The sequence below is a fragment of the Pleurodeles waltl genome, chromosome 2_1 (assembly GCF_031143425.1).
Source record: "Pleurodeles waltl isolate 20211129_DDA chromosome 2_1, aPleWal1.hap1.20221129, whole genome shotgun sequence".
In the NCBI taxonomy this organism is placed as follows: domain Eukaryota; kingdom Metazoa; phylum Chordata; class Amphibia; order Caudata; family Salamandridae; genus Pleurodeles; species Pleurodeles waltl.
In genome coordinates this window covers 905,534,011-905,560,804 of record NC_090438.1, presented here as the reverse complement: position 1 = coordinate 905,560,804, position 26,794 = coordinate 905,534,011, and the positions used below count along the sequence as shown (strand labels likewise).

General features: G+C 46.4%; 1 protein-coding gene across 3 annotated transcripts in view; it reads right to left on the bottom strand.

The window, feature by feature from the left end:
* Positions 1-26,794, bottom strand: part of ZNF236 (zinc finger protein 236) — a 1,086,161-nt gene that overhangs the window by 209,034 nt on the left and 850,333 nt on the right. For all 3 annotated transcript variants that reach the window (XM_069218833.1, XM_069218835.1, XM_069218834.1), the window contains one exon: positions 13,781-13,968. In XM_069218833.1, coding sequence (XP_069074934.1) covers positions 13,781-13,968 — 188 coding nt within the window. The remainder of the gene's footprint in view (positions 1-13,780; positions 13,969-26,794) is intronic.

Sequence of the window (26,794 nt, the reverse complement as noted above, 5' to 3'; positions counted from 1 at the left end):
ACCTGTGTGTGAGGGCACCCCAGCAGTAGCAGAGATGTCCCCACGAACTCCAGCTCCATTTTCATGGACTTTGTGAGTGCGGGGATGCTATTTTACGCGTGACTGCGACATAGGTAACTGCCTGTGTTCAGCTACATAATGGTAATTACAAACCTGAGCATGTTTTGCATCAAACATGTCTGAATCATACCCCAATTCTGCTGCCAGTATTGGAAGTACGATTCCATGCACCGGGGTGAGTGACGGGGAGAGGGTGTGTGTGTGTGTGTGTGTGTGTGTGGGGAGGGGGGGGGCGCGGGTGGGCCTTAATGCTCTGTTTTCTGGGCAGCCCAAGCTACTGCCACCCCTAAGATGGGTTTCTGCCCTCCTGCTGCTTGAATAGCTCAAACCCAGCAAGGCATAACAAAGGATTCCCCTTGGGAGAGGGAGGCAACACCCACTCCCTTTGGAAACAGGTGTTCCACTGCTTGGGATGCTTTGAAGGACACATTTGGTGCTGTCCTTGCAAAAACCAGTCTGCACCGGTTCGGGGACCTCCAGTTCCTGCTCTGGTGCAAAACTGGACAATGGAAATGGGAGTAACCACTCACCTGTCCATCACCACCTCAGGGGTGGTGCACAGAGCTCCTCCAGAGGGCTCCTTGATTCTGACAGCTTGAGTCCAAGGTAGGCAGAGGCCTCTGGGAGCATCTGAGTGGCCAAGTCAGGCAGATGAAGTCAGAGCCCCCTCCTAACAGGTGGTCACCTGGCTACATGACCAACCCCCCTTCCAGGGCTATTTATGGTCTCCCTCTTGGGTGGATCCTCAGATTCAACTTGCAAAATTGCAGCTGGACTCCTCTCCAACCTCTACTTCGACTAGACCCTCCAGGAACCGACAATCTGCATCCACGACGACGACTCTGCTCGCTTGCAATATTGCTTCCACGGCTCCTTCCAGCTTCTGCAACATTTCCCCGGCTATGCATCCTCTGAGGGCAGCAAGTCTTCATTCTGCAAGAGAGGGAAGAAGGAATCTCCCTTGGAGTGAATGAGTCACTCCTCTCATCCTGAGCTGCGTGGATCCTGCATCAGGGGTGATGTTTTGGAGTGGTCAACTTGGTCCTCTCTGCCAGCTGTCCAACTTTGGTGAAGGCAAGCCCTTGCCTTCCCACGTAGGGCTGTGCCACCATGCACTGCGTCTCTTGCAGCTACCAAGGCTTGTGGGCGTCTCCTCCGAGGGATCTTCAGGCTCCATGTAGCCCCGCCCCCAGCACTCTTCCCTGCGACGCACAGCCCTCTGCTTGTTTATCCTGCGCCATGAGTCCCTTCTTCAGTTGTGCTGCGTGGGCTGCTCTGCGACTCCTGGGTCTTCTTCCAGTGGGACTCCTGTGGGGGCTGCTTTTTTCTTCTGTGGACTCTCTGCGTTGCTTAGGGTCCCCTGAGACTCCCCCAAATGGGGCGAGTCCTCCTTGACCTTGCTGGTCCCCAGCAGCTCCACTTTTCTTCTACCGTGACTCTTGTCTTTGCCAAGGCTTATAGGTGGCCTTTCTATGCCACAGACAGACTGCAATCTTCCATCTGGCGTGGGACATCAACTGCATCCTCCAGGTACTCTTCGCCGGCTCCAGGGCTGCATTGCTGACCATCTTCGCCCTACCGTCGACCAACTCCTGCAACCACAGTAGGGTGGGTAGTGGCTCCTGCAACCACCGGACACTCCAGCGACTTCTGGACTTGGTCCCCTTCTTTTTCATGTGCTCCTCTTCAGGAATCCACCGCTCGTTTCTTGCAGGCTTGTTTGGGTGTTGCATTATCTTCATTTCTCAGTCCTTTTGGTGGTTTGGGGAAAATCTGGTAACTGGGGGCACTGTGGTACTTACCTTTGGGGTTTCCTAGTTCCTCCAGCTCCCCTCTACAGATTCCACTTGCCCTGCATTCACATTCCATTGTTTTAGTATATGGTTTTATAGGGTCACTATTGTCCATTGCTATTGCACTGTGTTCTACTGATTTTTAAGCCTATTTCTAATTACTAGTGTATATATCTAGTGTAGGAATGTGGCTCTGTATATACTATTTCAAAGTATGAAATAGTGTGCACAGAGTCCAAGGGTTCCCCTTAGAGGTACGATAGTGGCAAAATTAGATAATTCTAATGCTCTATTTTGTGGTAGTGCGGTCGAGCAGTAGGCTTATCAGAGGGTAGTGTTAAGCATTTGTTCTACACACACAGACAATAAATGAGGAACACACACTCAAAGACTTACTCCAGGCCAATAGGTTTTTATATAGAAAAATATTCTTAGTTTATTTTAAGAACCACAGGTTCAAGATTTGCAGTAAATACTTTAAATGCAAGGTACTGCACTTAGATACTTTAGGAACTTCGAATAAAAGCAATATCATATACAGTCTTTGTAAAAATGGCAATACGCTATTTTCAAAGTGGACACAGTGCAAAAATCAACAGCTCCTGGGGGAGGTAAGTAAAGGTTATATTAGGAGGTAAGTAAAACACTTACAAACCTCAGTTCTGGGACACAGGCAGCCCACCGTTTGGGTTTCAAGGCAACTCCGAAGTTACCACACCAGCAGCTCGGGGCCAGTCAGGTGCAGAGGTCAAAGAGGTGCCCGAAACACATAGGCGCCTATGGAGAACAGGGTTGCTCCAGTTCCAGTCTGCCAGCAGGTAAGTACCCGCGTCCTCGGGGGGCTGACCAGGGGGGTTTTGTAGAGCACTGGGGGTGGGGGGGGGGAGAAGGGGGGGGGCACAGGGGCGGCCGGGTGCAGTATGCAAAGCAGGCGCCGGGTTTCAGATAGGAAACAATGGAGGGATCTGGGGGTCACTAGCGGTGCAGGCAGGCGTCGCTGTGGGGGCTCAGGGGGGTCTTTTCTGGCTACTCCCGGGTTCGCAGTCGCCGGGGAGTCCTCCCTGAGGTGTTGGTTCTCTGAATCTTGAGCCGGGGGCGTCGGGTGCAGTGAGAGAAGTCTCACGCTTCTGGCGGGAAACATGGAGTCTTTGGAAGTTGCTGGTTTTGAACAGGGCCGCTGTTCACAGGAGTTTCTTGGTCCTTCAGTCCAGGGCAGTCCTCTGAGGCTTCAGAGGTCGCTGGTCCCTGTCGGATGCGTCGCTGGCGCAGGTTTTCGAAGTTGGAGACAGGCCGGTAGGACTGGGGCCAAAGCAGTTGTCTTACTCCTTCTCTGCAGGCTTGTAGGTCAGCAGTCCTTGTTTCTTCAGGTTGCAGGAATCTGATTTCCTAAGATCTGAGGAGCCCCTAAATACTGAATTTAGGGGTGTGTTTAGGTCTGGGAGGGCAGTAGCCAATGGCTACTGTCCTTGAGGGTGGCTACACCCTCTTTGTGCCTCCTCCCTGTGGGGAGGGGGGCACATCCCTAATCCTATTGGGGGAATCCTCCAAACTCAAGATGGAGGATTTCTAAAGGCAGGGGTCACCTCAGCTCAGGACACCTTAGGAGCTGTCCTGACTGGTGGGTGACTCCTCCTTGTTTTTTCTCATTATCTCCTCCAGCCTTGCTGCCAAAAGTGGGGGCAGTGGCCGGAGGGGCGGGCATCTCCACTAGCAGGGATGCCCTGGGGCACTGTAACAAAAGGGGTGAGCCTTTGAGGCTCACCGCCATGTGTTACAGTTCCTGCAAGGGGAGGCGAGAAGCACCTCCACCCAGTACAGGCTTTGTTCCTGGCCACATAGTGACAAAGGCACTCTCCCCAGGCTGCCAGCAACATGTCTGGTGTGTGGCAGGCTGGCAGAAACTGGTCAGCTTACACTAGAAGTCGAATTGGTATTCAGGGGGCATCTCTAAGATGCCTCTGGTTGTATGTTACAATAAATTGCACACTGGCATCAGTGTGCATTTATTGTGCTGAGAGGTTTGATACCACACTTCCCAGTTTTCAGTGTAGCCATTATGGATCTGTGGAGTTCGTGTTTGACAAACTCCCAGACCACATACTCTTATGGCTACCCTGCACTTACAATGTTTAAGGTTTTGCTTAGAGACTGTAGGGCCATAGTGCTCATGCACATTTGCCCTCACCTGTGGTATAGGGCACCCTGCCTTAGGGCTGTAAGGCCTGCTAGAGGGGTGAATTATCTATGCCACAGGCAGTGTGAGGTTGGCATGGCACTCTGAGGGGAGTGCCATGTCGACTTAGTCTTTTTCTCCCCACCAGCAAACACAAGCTATGAGGCAGTGTACATGTGCTGAGTGAGGGGTCCCCAGGGTGGCATAAGAAATGCTGCAGCCCTTAGAGACCTTCCCTGGCATCAGGGCCCTTGGTACCAGGGGTACCAGTTATAAGGGACTTACCTGAGTGCCAGGGTTGTGCCAACTGTGGAGACAAAGGTACAGTTTAGGGAAAGAACACTGGTGCTGAGGTCTGGTCAGCAGGGTCCCAGCATACTTTCAAATCAAAACTTAGCATCAGAAAAGGCAAAAAGTTAGGGGGTAACCATGCCAAGGAGGCATTTCCTTACATCTAGTTTGTTACCTCCTATTGGAGGGTTGCTCTCTAATACTTTTTGGTAATTGTGTCAACAAAATAAAGTACTTTTATTTTTGTAACACTGAGTGTTTCATTTGTGTAAATGCTGTGTGACTACAGTGGTACGGCATGAGCTTTGCATGTCTCCTAGGTAAGCCTTGGGTGCTCCTCCACAGCTACCTCAAGAAAACCTGTCTTCTAGACACTGCCTACACTACACTAACAGGAGATAGCTGGACCTGGTACAAGTACCCTAGGTACCCACCACACATAACAGGACAGCTTCCTAGAAATGGTTGATACTCCCCTTCCTTTTGAAAAAAGATTTTCTTGGAAGTCTTCCTATGATCAGCTTTTAATTATTAATATGTGTTATATAGTTATGTTTTAAAGGCAAAAAGTAAATGAAATTTGGCCATTTTCAAATTTTCTACAGGCTGCATGCACACGCACACACATGGAATCACGTCTAATTATATTATAAGGAACGGAGTGGGAGTAAATAAGTGGGTGAGCCCTTTTAAGAACCTACTCACAATAGGAGATTTAAAGAGTGAGGGATGATCAGGAAGCCTAAGAAAGGCGGAAATGGCAGACAAATACCCTTTAAGGGTGCCCAAAGCAGAGCCCTGCTGCGCTAAAGAAAAGAAAGAACTGTGAATATATATATATATATATATATATATATATATATATATATATATATATATATATATATATATATATATATATATATATATATAATGATATATATATAGATATATACAGGGAGTGCAGAATTATTAGGCAAATGAGTATTTTGACCACATCATCCTCTTTATGCATGTTGTCTTACTCCAAGCTGTATAGGCTCGAAAGCCTACTACCAATTAAGCATATTAGGTGATGTGCATCTCTGTAATGAGAAGGGGTGTGGTCTAATGACATCAACACCCTATATCAGGTGTGCATAATTATTAGGCAACTTCCTTTCCTTTGACAAAATGGGTCAAAAGAAGGACTTGACAGGCTCAGAAAAGTCAAAAATAGTGAGATATCTTGCAGAGGGATGCAGCACTCTTAAAATTGCAAAGCTTCTGAAGCGTGATCATCGAACCATCAAGCGTTTCATTCAAAATAGTCAACAGGGTCGCAAGAAGCGTGTGGAAAAACCAAGGCGCAAAATAACTGCCCATGAACTGAGAAAAGTCAAGCGTGCAGCTGCCACAATGCCACTTGCCACCAGTTTGGCCATATTTCAGAGCTGCAACATCACTGGAGTGCCCAAAAGCACAAGGTGTGCAATACTCAGAGACATGGCCAAGGTAAGAAAGGCTGAAAGACGACCACCACTGAACAAGACACACAAGCTGAAACGTCAAGACTGGGCCAAGAAATATCTCAAGACTGATTTTTCTAAGGTTTTATGGACTGATGAAATGAGAGTGAGTCTTGATGGGCCAGATGGATGGGCCCGTGGCTGGATTGGTAAAGGGCAGAGAGCTCCAGTCCGACTCAGACGCCAGCAAGGTGGAGGTGGAGTACTGGTTTGGGCTGGTATCATCAAAGATGAGCTTGTGGGGCCTTTTCGGGTTGAGGATGGAGTCAAGCTCAACTCCCAGTCCTACTGCCAGTTCCTGGAAGACACCTTCTTCAAGCAGTGGTACAGGAAGAAGTCTGCATCCTTCAAGAAAAACATGATTTTCATGCAGGACAATGCTCCATCACACGCGTCCAAGTACTCCACAGCGTGGCTGGCAAGAAAGGGTATAAAAGAAGGAAATCTAATGACATGGCCTCCTTGTTCACCTGATCTGAACCCCATTGAGAACCTGTGGTCCATCATCAAATGTGAGATTTACAAGGAGGGAAAACAGTACACCTCTCTGAACAGTGTCTGGGAGGCTGTGGTTGCTGCTGCACGCAATGTTGATGGTGAACAGATCAAAACACTGACAGAATCCATGGATGGCAGGCTTTTGAGTGTCCTTGCAAAGAAAGGTGGCTATATTGGTCACTGATTTGTTTTTGTTTTGTTTTTGAATGTCAGAAATGTATATTTGTGAATGTTGAGATGTTATATTGGTTTCACTGGTAATAATTAATAATTGAAATGGGTATATATTTTTTTTTGTTAAGTTGCCTAATAATTATGCACAGTGATAGTCACCTGCACACACAGATATCCCCCTAACATAGCTAAAACTAAAAACAAACTAAAAACTATTTCCAAAAATATTCAGCTTTGATATTAATGAGTTTTTTGGGTTCATTGAGAACATGGTTGTTGTTCAATAATAAAATTAATCCTCAAAAATACAACTTGCCTAATAATTCTGCACTCCCTGTATATATATAGTATATCTAAGAAGTACTCCAGGGTCCCCGCGAGTGGGTGGGTCTATTCAGTGCTTACGACTACTGATGAGGATCCCCTGGACCAGAACGAATGAAAGTGGAGCAAGTGAAAACAGATGATTGAGATCAAGCAGTACAGTGACATTCTTGGCAATAATAAATGGAGTGTGCTGGTCTTTTGAGGAGGAGAACAGTGGATCAAAACAAGCAGGGACGGAGCTAGACACAGAAGAGAAGAGGATGGCGAAAATCACACCAATGATGGCTGAAGATCTATGATGAGCGGCTTGTGGTGGGAGTTACACTGCTGTCCCTAAGGGGTGCCCACAGGCTGCCCAGAACCACCCTGAACATGGATGACTACAGGATGCATTAAGTCTTGTGACATACTCTGTGGCCCTGGACAATGCAGAGAGAGAAGGAGTTAACACAGAATACAGAGACAGAAGGGAGAGATGCTGTTAGAAAGGGGGTCTTTGGTTGGCAATCAGGTTACTCCCTGTCCAATCAAGAACCATCACTCTAGTCAGGGTAAAGGAGAATCACCCCCGCTCACCCTCTTGGTGGCTTGGCACGAGCAGGCAGGCTTAACTCCAGAGTGCTAGGTGTGAAGTATTAGTACCAACACACACAGTAACTTAGTGAAAACACTACAAAATGACAACACAGGTTTAGAAAAATATGAAATATTTATCTAAACGAAACAAGACCAAAACGACAAAAAGATCCAACATACACAAGTAAAGTTATTAATTAAAAAACATAGAGAGTCTTAAATCTTTGAGAAACAGGTAAAACACTGTTAGCATTATTACCAATTACCTGGGTAGCATCAAAATAACACACACGGGCAAGTGTGCGTCGAAAAAGGTAAGCGGTCCGTCAATTTCTCACCAGCAAGCGACACCATGCATCGTTTCTCCTTCTCCAGTTGGGTCAGCGTGTGTAGTTTTTGCTCCCCACAGGGGAGTGATGCGTCGATCTGGGCAGCACTCAGGTCCGGGCAGGCGTTGCGTCATTTTTCTGCACCCAGCAAGGTTTGCACCAAAAATCCTGCCGCACAGAATCAACAAAACCACGCAATGTGGGTTGCGACGTTAAGAGCCTCCGTCAGCGGGTGTTGCGTGTCGTTCTTCCAGCTACGTGTGCCTATTTTTCAGCTGCGATGCCGGTGGAGTGTCGATTTCTGCCACAAACTCGGCGGCGCGTAGCTGCCTGACATATATCCAGGACAGGAACTCTTCGTGCTAACGCAGTGGAAGCAGCAGTTGCTCTGGTAGAATGATCATGCAAGCCTTCAGGTTGCTTTTTAGCCAAAGCTTAGCACATTTTTGATGCAAAGAAGAACTCATCGAGAGATGGTACGCTTTTGCACCGCCTTCACTTTCTTCGCACCCACATAGCCAACAAAGAGTTGATCGTCCACCCGGAAATCTTTAGTACGATTGAGGTAGAACGCCAAAACTCTTTGTGGGTCCAGACGGTGGAGTCTCTCCTCCTCATGGGAAGGATGTAGGGGGTTCGTAGAAGGTAGGCAAAGTGATGGACTGGCCTACATGAAATGGTGTTACCACCTTAGGAAGGAAGAAAGCTCTAGTTCGTAACACCCCTTTGTCTGGGTGTACAGACAAGTATGGAGGCTTTGAAGAAAGGGCCTGAAGCTCACTCACCCTGCGAGCAGAGGTGATAGCGACCAGAAAGACAGTTTTGAATGTGAGGGGCCGCAAGGGAAAATTATGCATTGGCTCAAAGGGGGTACACATCAAGTAAGTAAGTACAAGATTAAGACCCCACTGAGGCATGATGAAGGGAGTGGGAGCAAATAAGTGGGTGAGCCCTTTTAAGAACCTACTCACAATAGGAGATTTAAAGAGTGAGGGCTGATCAGGAAGCCGAAGAAAGGCGGAAATGGCAGACAAATACCCTTTAAGGCTGCCCAAAGCAGAGCCCTGCTGGGCTAAGGAAAGAAAGAACAGAAGAACCTCTGAAAGAGGGGCAGAAAGGGGGTCAACAGATTTGTTGGTACACCATGCCACAAATTTATTCCAACTACAGGCGTATACAGTTTTAGTCGATGGACGCCTGGCTGTCAAGATAACATTACAGACTTCGGGTGGAAGGGCAAATGCCGTCAACTGTTGCCGCTCAATCTCCACGCATGAAGGCGGAGGTTGAACAGGTTCTGGTGGAGAACTGTCCCCTGCTGCTGCGACAGAAGATCTGCCCGAAGAGGCAGTCTGAGTGGAGGATCAATGGACATGCTCAATAGCTCTGGATACCACACTCTTCGAGCCCAGTCCGGAGCCACCAAGATAACTTGGGCCCGGTCGTACTTCATTTTCTTGAGAACTCTGGGCAGAAGAGGGATAGTCGGGAAGGCGTAAAGGAGGCTGGAGCTCCACTCGAGACGAAAAGCGTCTCCGAGTGAGTGCTACCTTGGAAACTCCAACACGCAAAATAGCTGACATTGCGCGTTCTCTGCGGAGGCAAACAGATCTAACCAAGGCTCTCCCCACTTGAGAAAGAGAACTTGAGCCACCTCTGGATGGAGACACCATTCTTAATCGATTGTTCGTCTGCTCTGGCGTTGAGAGAGCCCGCCAGATGTTGAACCATCAGGGTTATGCCCTGATGTTCCAGCCATATCCAGAGGCGTAGTGCCTCCTGACAAAGGGTCCAGGACCCTACCCCGTCTTGTTTGTTGGAATACCGCATGGCGGTAGTGTTGTCCCTGAATACCTGCACCACTTTCCCTTTGAGAGAGGGAAGGAATGCTTTCAACGCAAGCCCGATCGCCCGGAGCTCTGGCATATTGATGTGCAGTCCCACCTCCGCCGGAGACCTGAGGCCTCTGATCTCCGCCTCCCCCATGTGGCCGCCCCAAACCAGAAGTGACGCATCGGTCACTATAGAGAGATCTAGTTGGGGAAGGGAGAGGGATCTGCCGTTGACCCAATCTGGAGTCGAAAGCCACCACTGCAGGTCTTTCGCAGTCCCCTCCAAGATCTGGACCATGTCGGAGAGATTTCCCTGATGTTGCGCCCACTGGAACTTCAGGTCCCACTGCAGAGCCCGCATATGCCATCTTGCATGTGTTACTAGCAGGATGCAGGAGGCCATGAGGCCCAGCAGCCTCAGAGTCAGTCTCACCGAAACCCAAGACAGAGGCTGAAAGATCGGAATCATAGGCTGAATGTCTTGGACTCACTTGACGGGAGGATTAGCCCGAAATTGCACTGCGTCCAGAACAGCTCCAATGAAAGGGAGCGTCTGAGAGGGAGCCAGGTGTGACTTTGCCACGTTTATAGTGAACCCCAGCTGGTGCAGGAGGTTTGCCATAGTCTGAAGGTGGTAGACAACTGTCTGGGGCGAAGGCGCCTTCAACAGCCAGTCATCAAGGTAGGGGAAGACAGAGACCCCTACCCTGTGCAGATGAGCTGCAACCACCGCCATCATTTTTATGAACACCTGAGGGGCACTGGTAAGGCCGAAAGAGAGCACAGTAAACTGAAAGTGCTCGTGACCTGTGGGCAGGCAGGATGGAGATGTGGAAATAAGCGTCCTGCAAGTCCAGCGCTACCATCCAGTCTCCTGGGTCCAAGGCAGACAGAACCTGAGCCAGGGTGAGCATTTTGAATTTCTCCTTCTTGAGGAAGTAGTTTAGATCCAGAAGATCTAGGATAGGACGTAAGCCCTTGTCCTTCTTTGGTATCAGAAAGTAGCGGGAATAACAACCACGGCCTAATTTTGGCACAGGGACCCTCTCTATGGTTCCCTTGGCCAAAAGAGCCATAACGTCCTCGCGTGGAAGTGCCAGGTGATCCTCTGTCATCAGATCGTAGATGGAGGGATAGTCTCGAAGGGGAGAGAGTAGCCCCTTCAGACTACTAACAAAACCCACCTGTCTGACATGATGGACTCTGCCAGCGGGTCAGGTGGTGGCGAATCCTGCATCCAACTGGTCCCTGGTGGGGAAGCGTCAGACTAGGAAGGTTTGGAGGATGCAGAAGGTAGGGTGGGAGTTTGGAGGGGGGGAAGAGGGGAGCGGTCTGGCCAGGCCACTGGCTCCCTGATCTACTAGGACGTTGGATCCCACATCCCCAGCCAGGCAGAGGCTGAGCAGCATGCGCGGCACGGTGGCTGGAGGGAAACAGACGTGGTTGGGCACCCCAATATATCCACCGAAGGGTGATAAGCAGACTGAGTGGGGGTGGGGGGGGGGGTGGGGGGCTAGGGGCAAATGAGAGGCCTAAGGACCTGGCTGTAGTCCGGGACACCTAAAAGCACTCAAGCACTGGGTCTGTTTTGCCTCCAAAGAGACCGCTTCCATCAAAGGGCATGTTCATAAGAGTGGAGAGGACATCCCTGAAAAGCCAGATGTCTTCAACCAAGCATGGCGTCTTAAGGCCACCGTTGATGCAACCGATCTGCCTACTAAGTTGGTCATATCCAATCCACATCATATTGTGAACTTTGCTGTGTCTCTCCCGTCAGCAACAGCTCGGGAGAAAATGGCACAGGCCTCTTCCGGGACCTTTGGCAGCACCTGCGCAATTGTGTCCCATAACGTATGGGCGTAACTGACAAAAAGGCACGCGCTGTTCACAGACCACAATGCATGACTGGAGGAAGAAATATCTTCTTCCCATGCTGATCCAGCCTCTTGCCTTCCCTATCTGAAGGTGCGGAAGGGAATGCGCCGGAGGACGTGGAGGCTTGGATAACCAAGCTCTCAGGGGATGGATGTTGCATTAGGAACACTGGGCCATTTGGGGCGGGTCTATGGCGGCGGGCAATAGTCCTGTTCACAGGAGCCCCTGTGCTGGGTTTGAACTAGGTCCCCAGCAAGACATCAGTGAGGGCTTCATTAAAGGGCAAAAGGCTCCCAGGATGAAGCACCTCGGTCAGGAGGTTAGTCCTGACTGCCAGTGAAGGCACTACTCCATAGCCATGGTAGAAGGAGAAAGCATGCCAATGTCAGGGGAAGTGTCCAGACTACTGGTCTCACCCAGTTTCAACCACCAGCCCATGGCATCTTCCAGCTGGATTCCAAAGGGTACAGTGACCCCTCCCAATCCTCACCTTACCCCAACCCAAGAGAATAAGGGTCAGGAAGGGTCAGACTAGGGAGCAAGGTTCCTGTTGAAGTCTGAATCTGTGCTGCGCAATGTGTGTCTGGCTCCATGTCGGAGTTGGCAATGAGGATGGAGTCAATGCCAACCAGGGGCACGGGAAGTGTCAGGAGAGACGATGTCGAAACTGTGTAGGGGCAGGTCGAGGTGGTATGTCCAGGAACAGCACCATGGGTGTCCCCCAGAGCCAAGGCCAAAGCCATCAGTGCAGAACCTGAGGGAACCCCTGCAGACTCCGTGGGGCCCAAAGGCGCTCTGGCAGAGTCAGACTGCCCAAATATGAGGTGCATGGCCTCATATAACTCACAGAGTTAGGCAAGGGCTGCTCTGGCTCCCTTAAACTTGGGGAGGCACGGCGTTGACCCAGATGAAGGCTCTGAGGACAGAGGCCTGGAATGAAGATGCTCCTTTTCCAACATTGCCTCGGCCAATGGGTGGGGTGAAGTCCAAGAGCGCTTGTTGTTCTTCGACTTCTTTTTGTGCCACCACTTACCGGACCACCCAGAGGACTTGGAGGGGGACGATGAAGATTGGGGGCACCTCGACCGTTCTCGGACCTTACTCTCGAATAAGATGGGGGGCGACACAGAGCCGAGTGCCAGGCTGCAATGAAATTTAAGGAACGCTCTCTTGAAGCTTTCGGATTCATGGCCTAGCGCTCAGAGCACGAGTTCAGGTCGTGGTCGCACTCCAGACACCACAAGCATGCGAGGTGGAGATCCGTCACAGACATCACACAATGACAGGATCTGCAGGGCTTGAACCCGGTCTTACGCGACAACATCCGCAACGCACCAGGAGTGTCTACACTAAAAAAATACTCAACAAAACATTGAAACAGACCAGTCAAAAAGTGACTGGGGGGACTCTCTTCAGAGTTGTGCTGGCTGGCTTGGAGAGAAAAGAACTGTTGTCAGCGTGCCGGGGTAGCGCTTCTCTGGATCAGTGCTAACTGGTGTGGAAGAAAAGAACTGACGTTTGCATGTCTAGGTGGCGCCTATATAGGTGACTGCAACGTCACTTCGAGTGCTAATGAGGCCACGGAGAACCGAACAAAGCCACCTTATGGCTCGCAGGGGTACTGCTCAGGCTAAAGTTTCTTGATCCAGTCTGACACCTGGGAAATTCAAAGGTAAGGAATCTTCAGCTAGAAGTCACTACCAGATTGAAATATTTTTAAGTTATTTCATGAAAAAGATCACTAATCAATTAAGTCTTAGTCAACGTTGCTATTTAATGTCTCCCTTTTTAGTGCATAATGGGTTTTGTATATCATTTAAACACTTGGGTTATTTGAGGTTTCCATCATGAATTACTTCAAAGTTTTGTACACTTTGTATTTTGTTTTTTTACGGGGTGCTTTACTCTAAGTAAACAAACCCTTGAAATTGATGACTTTAATATCACAAGTGAATAGTTATCTCACCACTTGTCTAACTGTAATCCTCCCAAAAGTCCTGGGGACCAAAAGGACCTGGAGTAAGGCCTGTGCTGGAGGAGCTTACACCTTTGTGAGCCAGGCTTCCTGTGCAGCAGGAGAATGAGTCCTTGACTTTGAGAACAGTGAGAACAAGAACTTCTCCAGAATTATTTCTGAGCCACACACGTGTGCCACAAACAGCACTTACAGCATTCAATAACATTCACATCACACCAGCATTTCACACCAGGTTCAAACCAGTACTTAGGTGTGGTTTTTCACAAATCGAAGTATTAAAAAGTAAAGTCAAGAATGAGAAAAATAATATTTCAAAAGATGCAGACTCTGCCGAAAGAAATAATGATTGCAAAATAAATGTGCATGAATAATAAAATATACACCAACCTGTGAAGCAATGTTAAGTGAAACTGTATTAAGGCCCCCAGAAAGCATGCTTTGTGTATCAGCTAGGCTTAGAGTAACACTTCCATCTCCTTCTACTCCCGATGAAGACATTACCAAATTCTGTGTTGATACTGGGCCATGTGATAAAGATGTTGTTGAAGGAAGACAGCTTGCTGCTGTTGTGAGAGCTGTAAAACAGATACACACAGGATAAAGCATACAAAGTCCCACCTTTAACTAATACAATAAAAAGGTTTAACAGTGTTAGTAACTGCTTTGCTATTGCAACAGAGTATAACTAATATGGAAATTGTCTATCAAAATACAGAGTTTTCAAAGCCCAGAAGAACAGACTGAAAGAGCTAGTTTCCAATATCATTAATCGGTGGAAATGAAGAAGGTATTACCTATAACAGCAGTCCGTCATCGTAGGAATCTTAATCATACATAACTGTTGTGTACTACAATTCATTTTCAAAAACATTTTCTATTATTTTGAAAATAAAAGAAAAAACATTTTTAATTTCCTATTGGTACTAACAAAGAAACATACACAATTTGACAATGGAGATACAGCACTATTAAGCAGTAATACCTTTATAGCCTGTGGTGACATCTCAACCCAGATCTTTCAGTTTCATTACAAAGTTAATGAAGAGAACCTCAGTGACTCTGGGGACTGTCTAGATCGGGGGCGTCCTCAACCTTATCTGTAGTAAGAGCAACTTTTGCTTAAGCAAAGTCCTTGGACTTTGCTTGAGTCATAAGCAAATAGTAATCACATATGTTAACATTATACCATCGAACCCATAAGCAGGATTATCAGTAGCAACCACACAAGCATTTCAGGTCAGATTACCAGTAGAAACACCAGGAAAAAAGCCCATCTGTATTAAATGCCTACACCTAACTAATGAAATATCAGCCAAAGCATCAGGTGTCCTCTAGAACAAAGGACCACTGCAACGTGTCACATTCAGTTATCAACTTTAAATGTGTTTTCCAACTCTGAGTGAGAACAGATGACAATGAGGCAGATTCCGAAGGCCGACATAGTATGTTTGAGTCTTATTATGATGCCCGTCATTGGTTTGCCAGCCTACTACTCTAAGCACCTTGAGGCGAGCAGTACCGCCTTCTTTAATATGCACAAAAAACCTGAAAGAGGTACTCCGCTCTATTTCAGCCCTTGGAGCTACTTCAACGGTTCTTGTGAGTTACCAGTAGCTCCCGAGCTACTAGGTGGAAAACCCTGGTCTAGATGAACAAGTTACTTACATTAGGCAACACTCTTTCTGGTGTATACTCTATCTAACTGCAGATTGCTTCCATTTACAATATAGCTAAGTGTCAGACTGGATCTATAAATTTTCACAGCAGTGGTCCAGCATACCGCTAGATGGAGCAAAGTGGTTCCGTGTTTCTCTTGTTCCGTCCTTGAAGTGAAGGAGTGGAGCTGCATATAAACTTCACCTCTGCACGTCTGTCAATTTCTTGCTTAACACTTCTCACACCTTCTGACATGGGCCATAAACAATTGGAGGTAATCTAATTTTAAGATGAATGATAAAGAGTGGGCCCCTCCACAGACAAGGAAGGTTGTAGGGCAGTGTAAGAAAGTACCATCTTGCCTGGCATGTTACCCCCATTTTTACATGTATGTCAGTTTGCTTTAGCCTGTCTCACTGGGATCCTGCTAGCCAGCACTCCAGTGCTCATAGATTGTAGCCTGAATGTGTGTCCCTGTGTAGTGACTAACTGTGCCACTGAGGCTCTGCTAATCAGAACCTCAGTGCTTATGCTCTCTCTGCCTTTAAAACTGTCACAATAGACTACTGACCATTTTCACCAATTCTAATTGGCACACTGGAACACCCATATAATTCCCTAGCATATGGTACCTTCTGCCAATTCCCACAATACCTCTGTGTCTCAGAATTCCCAAGCCTCCCACCCTGAGGATAACACCCTAGACAGGGGACTCAGAAAGCTGAGGTTGGAAGAGGCCAGATTGAAGCTAAGACAGCAGCAGTTGGCCTTAGAAAGGGAGTCTCTAGATGTAGAGAGTGAAAGACAGAAGTTGGGGTTAGTTCCCCATGGGGGCAGAAGGAGTGTTCTTGAAAGTAATCCTGTAAGAGAACAAGGTTCAAGAAACCTGCACAAGATTGTCCCCTCTTACAAGGAGGGGGATGACATTAATAAGTGGTTTGCTGCACTTGAGAGGGCCTGTGGGGTACAGCTGGTCCCTCAAAGGCAGTGGGCTGCTATCTTGTGGTTATCTTTCACTAGTAAGGGTAGGGATAGGCTCCTTACTGTCAGAGAAAGTGATGCCAACAACTACAAAGTTTTGAAAGATGCACTCAGATGGATTTGGCTAAACCACTGAACAAATCAGGATAACGTTCAGAGATACCAGAAAAGAGTCCTCTCAAGACTGGACAGACTTTGTAGACTGTTCAGTGAAGGCCTTGGAGGGATGGTTACATGGCAGTAATGTGACTGACTATGAAAGCCTGTATAATCTTATCCTGAGAGAGCATATTTTGAATAATTGTGTCTCTGACTTGTTACATCAGTACTTGGTAGATTCAGACCTGACCTCTCCCCATGAATTGGGAAAGAAGGCAGACAAATGGGTCAGAACAAGAGTGAACAGAAAAGTTCATACAGGTGGTGACAAGGATGGCAAGAAGGATGGTAAATCTTCTGACAAGGGTGGGGACAAAGATAAAAAACATTCTGAGTCTTCATCAGGCCCCCAAAAATCCTCTGGGGGAGGTGGGTCCAAATCCTCTTCTAACAACCAAAATAAGCCATGGTGTTATTTATGTAAGAGTAAAGGCTATTGGGCAAGTGATTCCACTTGTCCAAAGAAAAACACCAGGGCTCCCACTACCACAACCCCAACTCTGTCCTCTAGTGCCCCCAGTAATAGAAGTGATGGTGGGAAGTCTACTACAAATAGTCAATCAAAGGGTGTAGCTGGGGTTGGTCTTGCTAGGGAGACCACAGAGGCTGTTTTAGTCTCTGATGGTGGTATTGACTTTGCCACCTTGGTTATTTGTCCCCTTAATATGGGTAAGTGCAAGCAACTTCCCCTAATAAATGGTGTTGAGGTTGAGGCCTACAGGGATACAGGAGCCAGTGTCACTATGGTGAATGAGAAACTGGTTCACCCTGATCAACACCTACTTGGTCAGCAGTACTAAGTGACTGATACTCATAACACTCTTAGCCACCCCATGGCTGTTGTGAATCTCAACTGGGGGGGCATGAGGTGGGGTGTTACTGGTCCAAAGAAAGTTGTGGTAGCCACTGATTTACCTGTAGACTGCTTACTAGGCAATGATTTGGAGACATCAGCTTGGGCTGAAGGGGAGTTGGAGGCTGATGCAGCAATGCTGGGCATTCCAGGGCATACATTTGCTCTCACAAGGGCTCAGGCCCAGAAGCAAAGAGGACAGGGAAGCTTGGATCCTGGAAAAATGGACCAAGTGCTCCCCAAAGCTAGGGGTAGAAAGGGTAAATCCTTGCCCACGATCCCTCCCTCACCAGAAGATTCCCCTTTTGAGGAAGAGGAATCCTCTCCCTGTGCAGAACCTACACCAGATGAGCTGGCAGCAGACACTGCTGAGCTTTTGGGTGCAGAGGGGCCTGCTAGGGAAGAGCTGAATGTGGCACAGCAGACCTGTCCCACACTAGAGGGTTTAGGACAGCAATCTGTCAAACAGCAGAATGGGGATATCACTGATAGCCATAAGGTCTATTGGGAAAATAACCCCTCTACACTGAGTCAAGGGACCCTAAACCTGGAGCTGCCAGGAGATTGGTCATCCCTTTGCAGTACAGGGAGTTTATTCTGACCTTGGCACATGATATTCCTTTGGCTGGGCGTTTTGGCCAGAGTAAAATTTGGGATAGACTTGTTCCATTGTTTCACTGGCCTCACATGTCAGAGGACACTAAGGGGTTTTGTCGCTCCTGTGTGACCTGCCAGGCAAGTGGCAAGACTGTTGGCACACCAAAGGCCCCCTTAATTCCACTTTCTTTGGTTGGGGTGCCCTTTGAAAGGGTAGGGGTTTACATAGTTGCCCCCCTTGAACCTCCAACAGCTTCAGGCAATAGGTTTATCCTTGTGGTAGTGGACCATGCCACTAGGTATCCTGAAGCTATTCCCTTAAGGACCACTACAGCTCCTGCAGTGGCAAAGGCTCTCCTAGGAATCTTTTCCAGAGTGGGTTTCCCTAAGGAAGCGGTGTCAGACCGGCGTAGTAACTTCATGTCTGCATACCTCAAAGCTATGTGGAAGGAGTGTGGTGTAACTTACAAGTTCACTACTCCTTATCATCCACAGACAAACGGTCTGGTTGAGAGGTTTAATAAAAATCTTAAAGGTATGATTATGGGACTCCCTGAAAAACTCAGGAGGAGATGGGATGTCCTGTTGCCATGCCTTCTTTTTGCTTATAGAGAGGTACCCCAAAAAGAAGTGGACTTTAGCCCCTTTGAACTTCTCTTTGGGCACCCTGTAAGAGGTCCCCTTGCTCTTGTGAAGGAGGGTTGGGAACAACCTTTCAAAGCTCCCAAGCAAGACATTGTGGATTATGTGCTTGGCCTGAGATCCAGAATGGCTAAGTAAATGAAAAAGGCCAGTAAACACCTTCAGGCCAGCAAAGAGCTCCAAAAGCAATGGCATGACCAGAAGGCTGTCCTGAGCCAGTACCACCCAGGACAGAAGGTGTGGGTATCGGAGCCTGTGGCCCCAAGAGCACTCCAGGACAAATGGAGTGGACCCCATCTCATTGTTGAAAAGAAAGGTGAGGTCACCTACTTGGTAGAGCTGGGCAATGCCAGGAGTCCCCTTAGGTGCTCCATGCCAATCGCCTGAAACCTTACTATGACAGGGCTGACTTAACCCTGAACATGGCAACTGATGAGTGGCAGGAAGAAGAGAGTGATCCTCTCCCTGATCTCTTCTCCACAACTGAAGCAGATGGCTTAGTGGAGGGAGTGGTGCTTGCAGATTGCCTTACTGTTGAGCAGAAGGACAACTGCATAAATCTCTTAGATCAATTCTCTGACCTCTTCTCACTGATCCCATGTACAACTACCTGGTGTGAGCACACAATCAACACTGGAGACACCTTGCCTGTCAAAAGTAATATTTATAGGCAGCCTGACCAAGTCAAAGATTGCATAAAACAAGAGGTACAGAAAATGTTGGATCTGGGAGTGATTGAGCCTTCTGAAAGCTCATGGGCTAGCCCAGTGGTACTTGTCCCCAAACCTCATTGTAAAGATGGTAAAAAGGAAATGAGGTTTTGTGTTGACTATAGAGGTCTCAATCAAGTAACCAAAACTGATGCTCACCCTATACCCAGGGCAGATGAGCTAATACATACACTGGCTTCTGCCAAGTATATAAGCACTTTTGACTTAACTGCAGGGTATTGGAGGATTAAGTTGTCAGAAGATGCTAAACCTAAAACTGCATTTTCAACCATTGGATGGCACTATCAGTGCACTGTTATGCCCTTTGGTTTGAAAAATGCACCTGCCACTTTTCAGAGGTTGGTGAACACAGTCCTGCAAGGATTGGGCGCTTTTACTGCAGCATATCTAGATGATATAGCTGTCTTTAGCACCACCTGGGATGAGCACCTGGTCCACATATGGAAGGATTTGGAGGCCAGGCGAAAGGCAAGCCTCACTATCAAGGCTTCAAAGTGCCAGATAGGGCAGGGGAAAGTGGTTTATCTGGGCCACCTGGTAGGTGGGGAACAGATTGCACCACTGCAGGGGAAGATCCAGACCATTATGGAATGGGATCCCCCTACAACTCAAACCCAGGTGAGAGCCTTCCTAGGCCTCACAGGGTACTATAGGAGGTGCATTAAGAATTATGGCTCCATTGCAGCCCCTCTTAAGGACCTCACCAGCAAGAAGATGCCTAAAAAGATATTGTGGACAGCTAGCTGTCAAAAGGCTTTTGATGAGCTAAACATGCCATGTGCTCTGCACCTGCCCTAAAAAGCCCTTGTTACTCCAAGAAATTCATAGTCCAGACTGATGCTTCTGAATTAGGGGTAGGGGCAGTTCTATCACAGCTTAACACTGAGGGCCAGGATCAACCTATTGCTTTTTTTCAGCAGGAGGTTGACCCCTAGAGAAAAGTGTTGGCCATAGAGAGGGAGGCCTTTGTTGTGGTTTGGGCACTGAAAAAGTTGAGACCATACCTGTTTGGTACTCACTTTATTGTTTAGACAGACCACTAACCTCTATTATGGCTTAAACAAATGAAAGGTGACAACCCTAAATTGTTGAGGTGGTCCATCTCCCTACAGGGATTGGATTATACAGTGGAACATAGACCTGGGAGTACCCACTCCAATGCAGATGGACTCTCCAGATATTTCCACTTAGACAATGAAGACTCATCTGGGCAAGGTTAGCCTTATTGTCCCTCGTTTGGGGTGAGTGGGGGGGGGGGTTGTGTAGGAAAGTACCATCTTGCCTGGCATTTTACCCCCATTTTTACATGTATGTCAGTTTGTTTTTGCCTGTCTCACTGGGATCCTGCTAGCCAGGACCCCAGTGCTCATAGTTTGTGGCCTGATTGTGTGGCCCTATGAAGTGACTAACTGTGTCACTGAGGCTCTGCTAATCAGAACCTCAGTGCTTATGCTCTCTCTGCCTTTAAAATTGTCACTATAGGCTAGTGACCATTGTCACCAATTCTAATTAGCACACTGGAACACCCTTATAATTTCCTAGTATATGGTACCTAGGTACCCAGGGTATTGGGGATCCAGGAGATCCCTGTGGGCTGCAGCATTTCTTTTGCCACCCATAGGGAGCTCAGACAAATCTTACACAGGACTGCCACTGCAGCCTGAGTGAAAAAACGTCCACGTTATTTCACAGCCATTTTACACTGCTCTTAAGTAACTTATAAGTCACCTATATGTCTAACCCTCACTTGGTGAAGGTTAGGTGCAAAGTAAAAAAAACGCCAAGGCACTCGTGAAGTAATAAAAAGTCAAAAGTCCGTGTTCGGATATAATGAAGTCCTTTTCCAATCAATCAAGTACACTGTAGACCGGGATTCATTAGCTTAAATCCAGTTTATTCTTGAGGTGTAATTCTTATATATTGGTGAACAGACAACAGCCAACGCGTGTTTCGTCTTGTGAGAGGATAATCTCATTGACTTCCTCGGGGCTGTGAAAGATACAATTATGTCCAAATTACTCACAAATACTTTGTGTTGAGTATAAAAGTATGACAATTTGACAAATAATTAGCCAAGTTCCATCACCAATCCCCAAGTGACATTGTGATGAACATCATTGTGTAAACACCTAAGTTTACTAAGTGTGACAATTCGTAAGTGTTAACAATGCATAGAGCCACACATAAGTGTAGTGATTAAAGGTAAGAATAATATAAGAAAAAATACTAAGGCATCCCATTTTAAAGCCAAAGTATTAAAATAGGCATAACTAATCATGACACCTGTGTGAAAAGAAATTTGGTGTGGGTCAGCCTGTATGAGCCCCACACTCAAAAAAGAAATGATACAGTCGATAAAAAAGTGCTCCCAAAATCCCCAAAAGTTAGGTTTAAAATAGATTCCTTAATTGTCAAGTGGTGAATCAAACTATAGAGATTCAAGCCTCAGTATGGTAATCCATTCAATAGTAATGGCGATGCGGAAGAATTCAAAAGAATGCTTCCCAAGAGGTTCCAACCGATAGTGATCCGAGAAAAAATTTATAAACAAAATAACCAAATCAATTATTAGTTCAAATGGTTAAAGTTCACGTTTATATGAGAGGCGTATGTGTATACACCTCCTATCTGCAATCTAAAAGGAAAATGTCAAGGAAAAGTATACACGAGCACAGAATCGCGGTCAAAACAAAACCGCTATCAGCAAAAGAAAACCTCACTTACCGAATCGGTAACAGAAGGACACGGAGTAACGTGTCTGGAGAGCGGAATCTCACTCTCTGGTCAGCGTGTAGGCGTGCCGTCATACAGAGGAGTCCGTCTTTTAATGACAGGTAGCTAGTAAAGTGAGAAAGAGAAAAGGGACTAAAATCCCTAGTTGCGAGCGCCATCTTGGAAAAATATATATTGTATCCCTGTTGAATCGGTTAATCAAACCGAGCAGGAAGAAAAGAGAGTAAAAGGACTAGAATACTCCGTGGTTGGTGGGCACCATTTTGGAGAGGAAATAGAAGAAAATGTGTTTATGGATATAACAGCAAGCCACCATTAAAGCGTACAAAAAACGAAAACGAAACAATGGACTCATATCGTCCACATAATGTAAGGGACAGTAGGAAAACACAGAAATTCAAAATGTAAAACAATAAGCCGGTGGCAGTAAAAAAAGAACCATATCAGTCAAAAAAACAAGTTATTTCACGTGTGTGTCATGGTAGTCATGAAATACAATACCTCAAATATGGACAACTTATCCAAATCATAATATACTTAACAACACATAATGAATAGAAACTTGACATCGACTAGGTTCTAACCCGGACGATGTTTTCAAAGTGAACAGTCTAAAGTAGACGAAAAATGTGTTTTTTCTTCCTGTCCAACATGAATGAGGCCAAGAAACCATTAATCAATTACATATCTCACTTACGGTAGACCTAGACTTAACGTAAACATCTTGTTATTGTACAAAGCCAAACAATTCACCTAGGAAGTATTCCATTTCATAATTCGTGTTGAGGCCTTCCTCCTCTGCTCTTAGTTTAAGAATCCAATAACATTCTCGATTCGTAAGTGATAGTTCCCTATTCCCCCCGCAGGGGTCCTTACATACATATTCAAAGCCAAAAAAATCAAAACTCTTTATCTGAACATGTGTGGGACAATGTTTCATGTGTGTTACTATAGGATAACGATCACCTCTTGTCTCAGAGCCCTATGATGATCACTTATTCTTATTTTTAGTGATCTGATCGTGCTGCCCACATAGTATAGTCCGCACTTACAAGCAATCATATATATAACATAATTGCTGTTACAAGTAATGTTTGAAACAATGCGGAATTGGTCACCAGCCTGATTGCTGAAGGTGGAAATTCCAGATCTAGCCCATTTACACATTCTGCAGTGACCACATTTGTAGAAACCTTTGTTGCGGCTGGTAAGCCAATCTTCATTTTGACGTATACTGAGGTAGCTGGGGCACAATGTATTCTTAAGAGTTCGTCCCCTACGGTATGTAAAGTTTGGGGTATTTGAAATGAAACCCTTGACAGTTGCATCTGCTGATAGCACATGCCAGTGTTTCGTCATGCACTTGCGTAGTAAATGCAGAAGTCTGTGTATAGTTAACTATACAACGAATATTGGTATTAGTTTGTCTAGCTCATTGTCTAAAAGTATCTCTTCTCGTAATTCTCATGACTCTACTGCGCGCTCTTTCAAGAATATGCGGCGGATAGGCACATTGTCTAAATCTGTCTTCCATGTCACTTATACAATTTAGAAAGTCAATTTCCAAACTGCAATTCCTTCTTGCCCGAACCATTTCACCATATGGAATAGAGCCTATCTGATGTCTGGGATGTGAACTTTTTGCATGCAATATGGAGTTGCAAGCTGTACTTTTTCTGTACAGACAAGTTCTTCCAATACTGGAGAACTAAAGTTACAAGTAAGTAACTTATTTCTTACTCCAGTATTGGAACTTTCATAGATTCACATGCTTGAATAAGAATAGCAAGCAGTGACTAGCACATTTTCTGTATTCGTAAAAAAACATTGTACCATGTAAAAGATGGCATCCGCATTGAGATAACTGCATATCGGAGAAATAAAGATATTTAAACATATATATATATATATATATATATATATATATATATATATATATATATATATATATATATATATATATATATATATATAAATATAGAGTGTCGCTGGTGTTGCAGGGTGCTCCTTACTAGAGCAGCTCTCCACCTAAAATTGGGAACTTCCCAGAGTTCTCCTTTGTTTTTTTGCATAATTTATGCTTCACTCTATCCCTGAAAGGGTTTTGGTTTGACATATATATATGTGTATATACACACCTAAACGTATATTATACACAGAAACTCACTATTATACAGAAAATGTGGTATTAAACAGTAGAAGCGGATGGCGGCAAAAAAGAAATAGCTCACCTTTATCTAAACAAATGCCTAAGAACTGTTTGGCCAACCGCTGCATCCCGGAGTGTTTCAGCATCCAAACAATAATGCTTTGTAAAAGCATGTGTCATTCTCCACATTGCTGCTTGGCAGATGTCAGAGAGGGACATGCCCGGGAACAGTGCACAAGACCTAGAAACTGTTCTAGCTGAATGTGCACGCACTCTCGCGCCCAAAGGTCGACCAGCCTTATGATGGCAGAAGGCTATCCTGTTTGAGATCCATTTGGAAATGGTCTGTTTAGTGACAGGATGCCCTCTTCTGGGTGCACTGAAGGCTTCGAAGAGTTGGTTTGATTTCCTGATTGGCTTTTTTCGTTGTAAGTAGAACTTGAGACATCTTTTCAAGTCAAGAGAATGGAGCGATCTTTCTGCTCCAGTTTGAGGTTGTGGAAAGAAAGACTTCAGCACCACAAGCTAATTAATATGAAAGTCTGATGGAACCTTAGGGATAAACTTAGGGTTGGTACGCAGGATGACTCTATCCCCGGTAAATAGTAGAAAAGGCTCTTGGATGGTAAACGCTTGTATTTCCCAAAACTGCAAGCAGATGTAAGAGCTAAGAGGAGTGCTACTTTCCATGTGAGGTATTTGATATCTGCTTTATGGATGGGTCCAAATGGTTCCTTCATCAGCTGGCCCAAGACTATATTCAGTTGCCAAGCTGGAGGCGGGGCTTTAACTGCAGGAAAAGACCAAAAAAGACCCTTCATAAATTGTTTTATAAGTCTATGAGACCAGAGGAAGGACTCTTTCGATAATCTTCTGAATTTAGAAATGGCTGCCAAGTGAACCTTGATGGACACATGGGCAAGACCTGAGCGTGCTAGATTAAGTAGGTAAGGTAAGATTTGCTCCGGAGTGGAAGAAAGTGAGTGAATGTTCCTGGAGGCACAGCACAAGCAGAAGCGTTTCCACTTTCATTGGTATGTCTTACTTGTGCTATCTGCACACGCTTTAGCAAGAATGTTCTTGCATTCGTTAGGAATATCTAAGTGGCCGAACTCACTGAATTCAGGAGCCATGCAAATAAGTTGAGAGACCTGGGATCCGGGCATCTCACCTGGCCCTGATTGATGGTTAATAGCTCTGGAATCGGTGTTATCCTGATGGGTGGACACAACGACAGCAACAGTTGCTCTGTGTACCACGGTTGAGGTGGCCAGGATGGAGCAATTAGGAGTATTTGACAAGGCTCCGATTTGATTTTGCTGATCACTCGTGGGAGCAGAGGTTATCGGGGAAAAGCGTAAGTGTAAATCCCTGACCATACTATTGAAAAGATATTTCCCCATGATCCTAGTTTGTGATTGCAGCTTGCATAAAATTGGCATTTTGCGTTTTGGGACATCGCAAACAGGTCCAGATTTGGCTTTCCCCATCTGAGGAATATTGCATCCAGCGTCACCTGATTCAATTCCCATTTGTGGGGAGATGTGCTTAGTCTGCTCAATCAATCTGCAGTGGTGTTGTGTACTCCTGGGAGGTGCTCTGCCTTTATGTGCACAGAGTGCTGAATGTACCAGGTCCAAATGGTCTGCGCTTCTTTGGATAGCAAATGTGACCGAGTCCCCCCTTGCTTATTGATGTAGTGCATGCATGGTGGTCATATTGTTTGTTCGGATAAGCACTGCAGAGCCTTAGATTCTTGGAAGTGAGGCCGTCAGAGCCAGGTACACTGCTCTGAGCTCGAGGAGGTTGATGAGAAGAGTAGTGTGAGAAGGGTGCCACTTGCCACTCACTTGGAGGTCCTGCAGACATGCACCCCATCCCTCCATTTAGGCGTCCGTTGTTATGGTTAGCGGAGGGACCTGCTTTAAGAAGCCTATGGTTCTGGAAATGTTCCCGGGTGTTATCCACCAATCTAGGGAAGCTGACATATGTGGTCTTATATGTATTGTGTCCTCGAAGGAGCATTGTGTCTGCTTCCGTTGCTTGTCAATCTCCTCCTGGAGTGGACGCATACAAAGGTGACAGTGGGGAATAAGATTTATACACAACATCATCCCCAGTAATGACTTGTAACGTCGAACTGAAAGAGACATTCTTTGCTGAATTGTTCGTGCTAGATTGATGAGCTTGAGTGGTCTGTCCACTGCTGGATAAGCCTTTGTTTGGACTGTATCCAGTATGGCGCCCAGGAAAACTATTCTCGTGGTTGGCTGAAGCCTGGACTTTTCTCAGTTGAGAGGGAGGCGCAATTGTCTGAAAAGTCATAAGGTCGCCTTGATAGAATGGCGTAGTGACTGGATGTCGGAAACTTTCACTAACCAGTCATCCAGGTATGGAAATATTTGATGTTGTTTGCACCTTAGATATGCTGCAACAAAGGCTAGACACTTCGTAAAAATTTGGGGAGCGGACTTGAGCCCGAAAGGTAGCACCTTGTATTGAAAGTGCCAGCCGGCTACCATAAATCTTAGGAACTTCCTGTGTTTTGGGTGAATGGGTATGTGGAAGTAGGCATCCTGAGGTCTAAGGAAGCCATGTAGTCTGCTCTGTTGTGAAGCCGCAAGACGTCTTTCAATGTCACCAAGAGGAAGGACTGTTTTTTCAGATACTTCTTCACCTCCCTTAGATCCAGGATGGGTCTCCGTAGATGAGATTTTTTTCTGATTAGGAAGAAGCGAGAACAGAAACCCTTTCCCTTTTGCGAATGGGGCACCAATTCTATTGCTCCTTTGGATAACATAACCTCTGTTTCTAGGATGAGAAGATGGAGAGATGCTTGTCGTACTAGGGAGGGAGGTGTCCACGGGGGCATACATGTAAATTCTAGAAGATGACCGTAA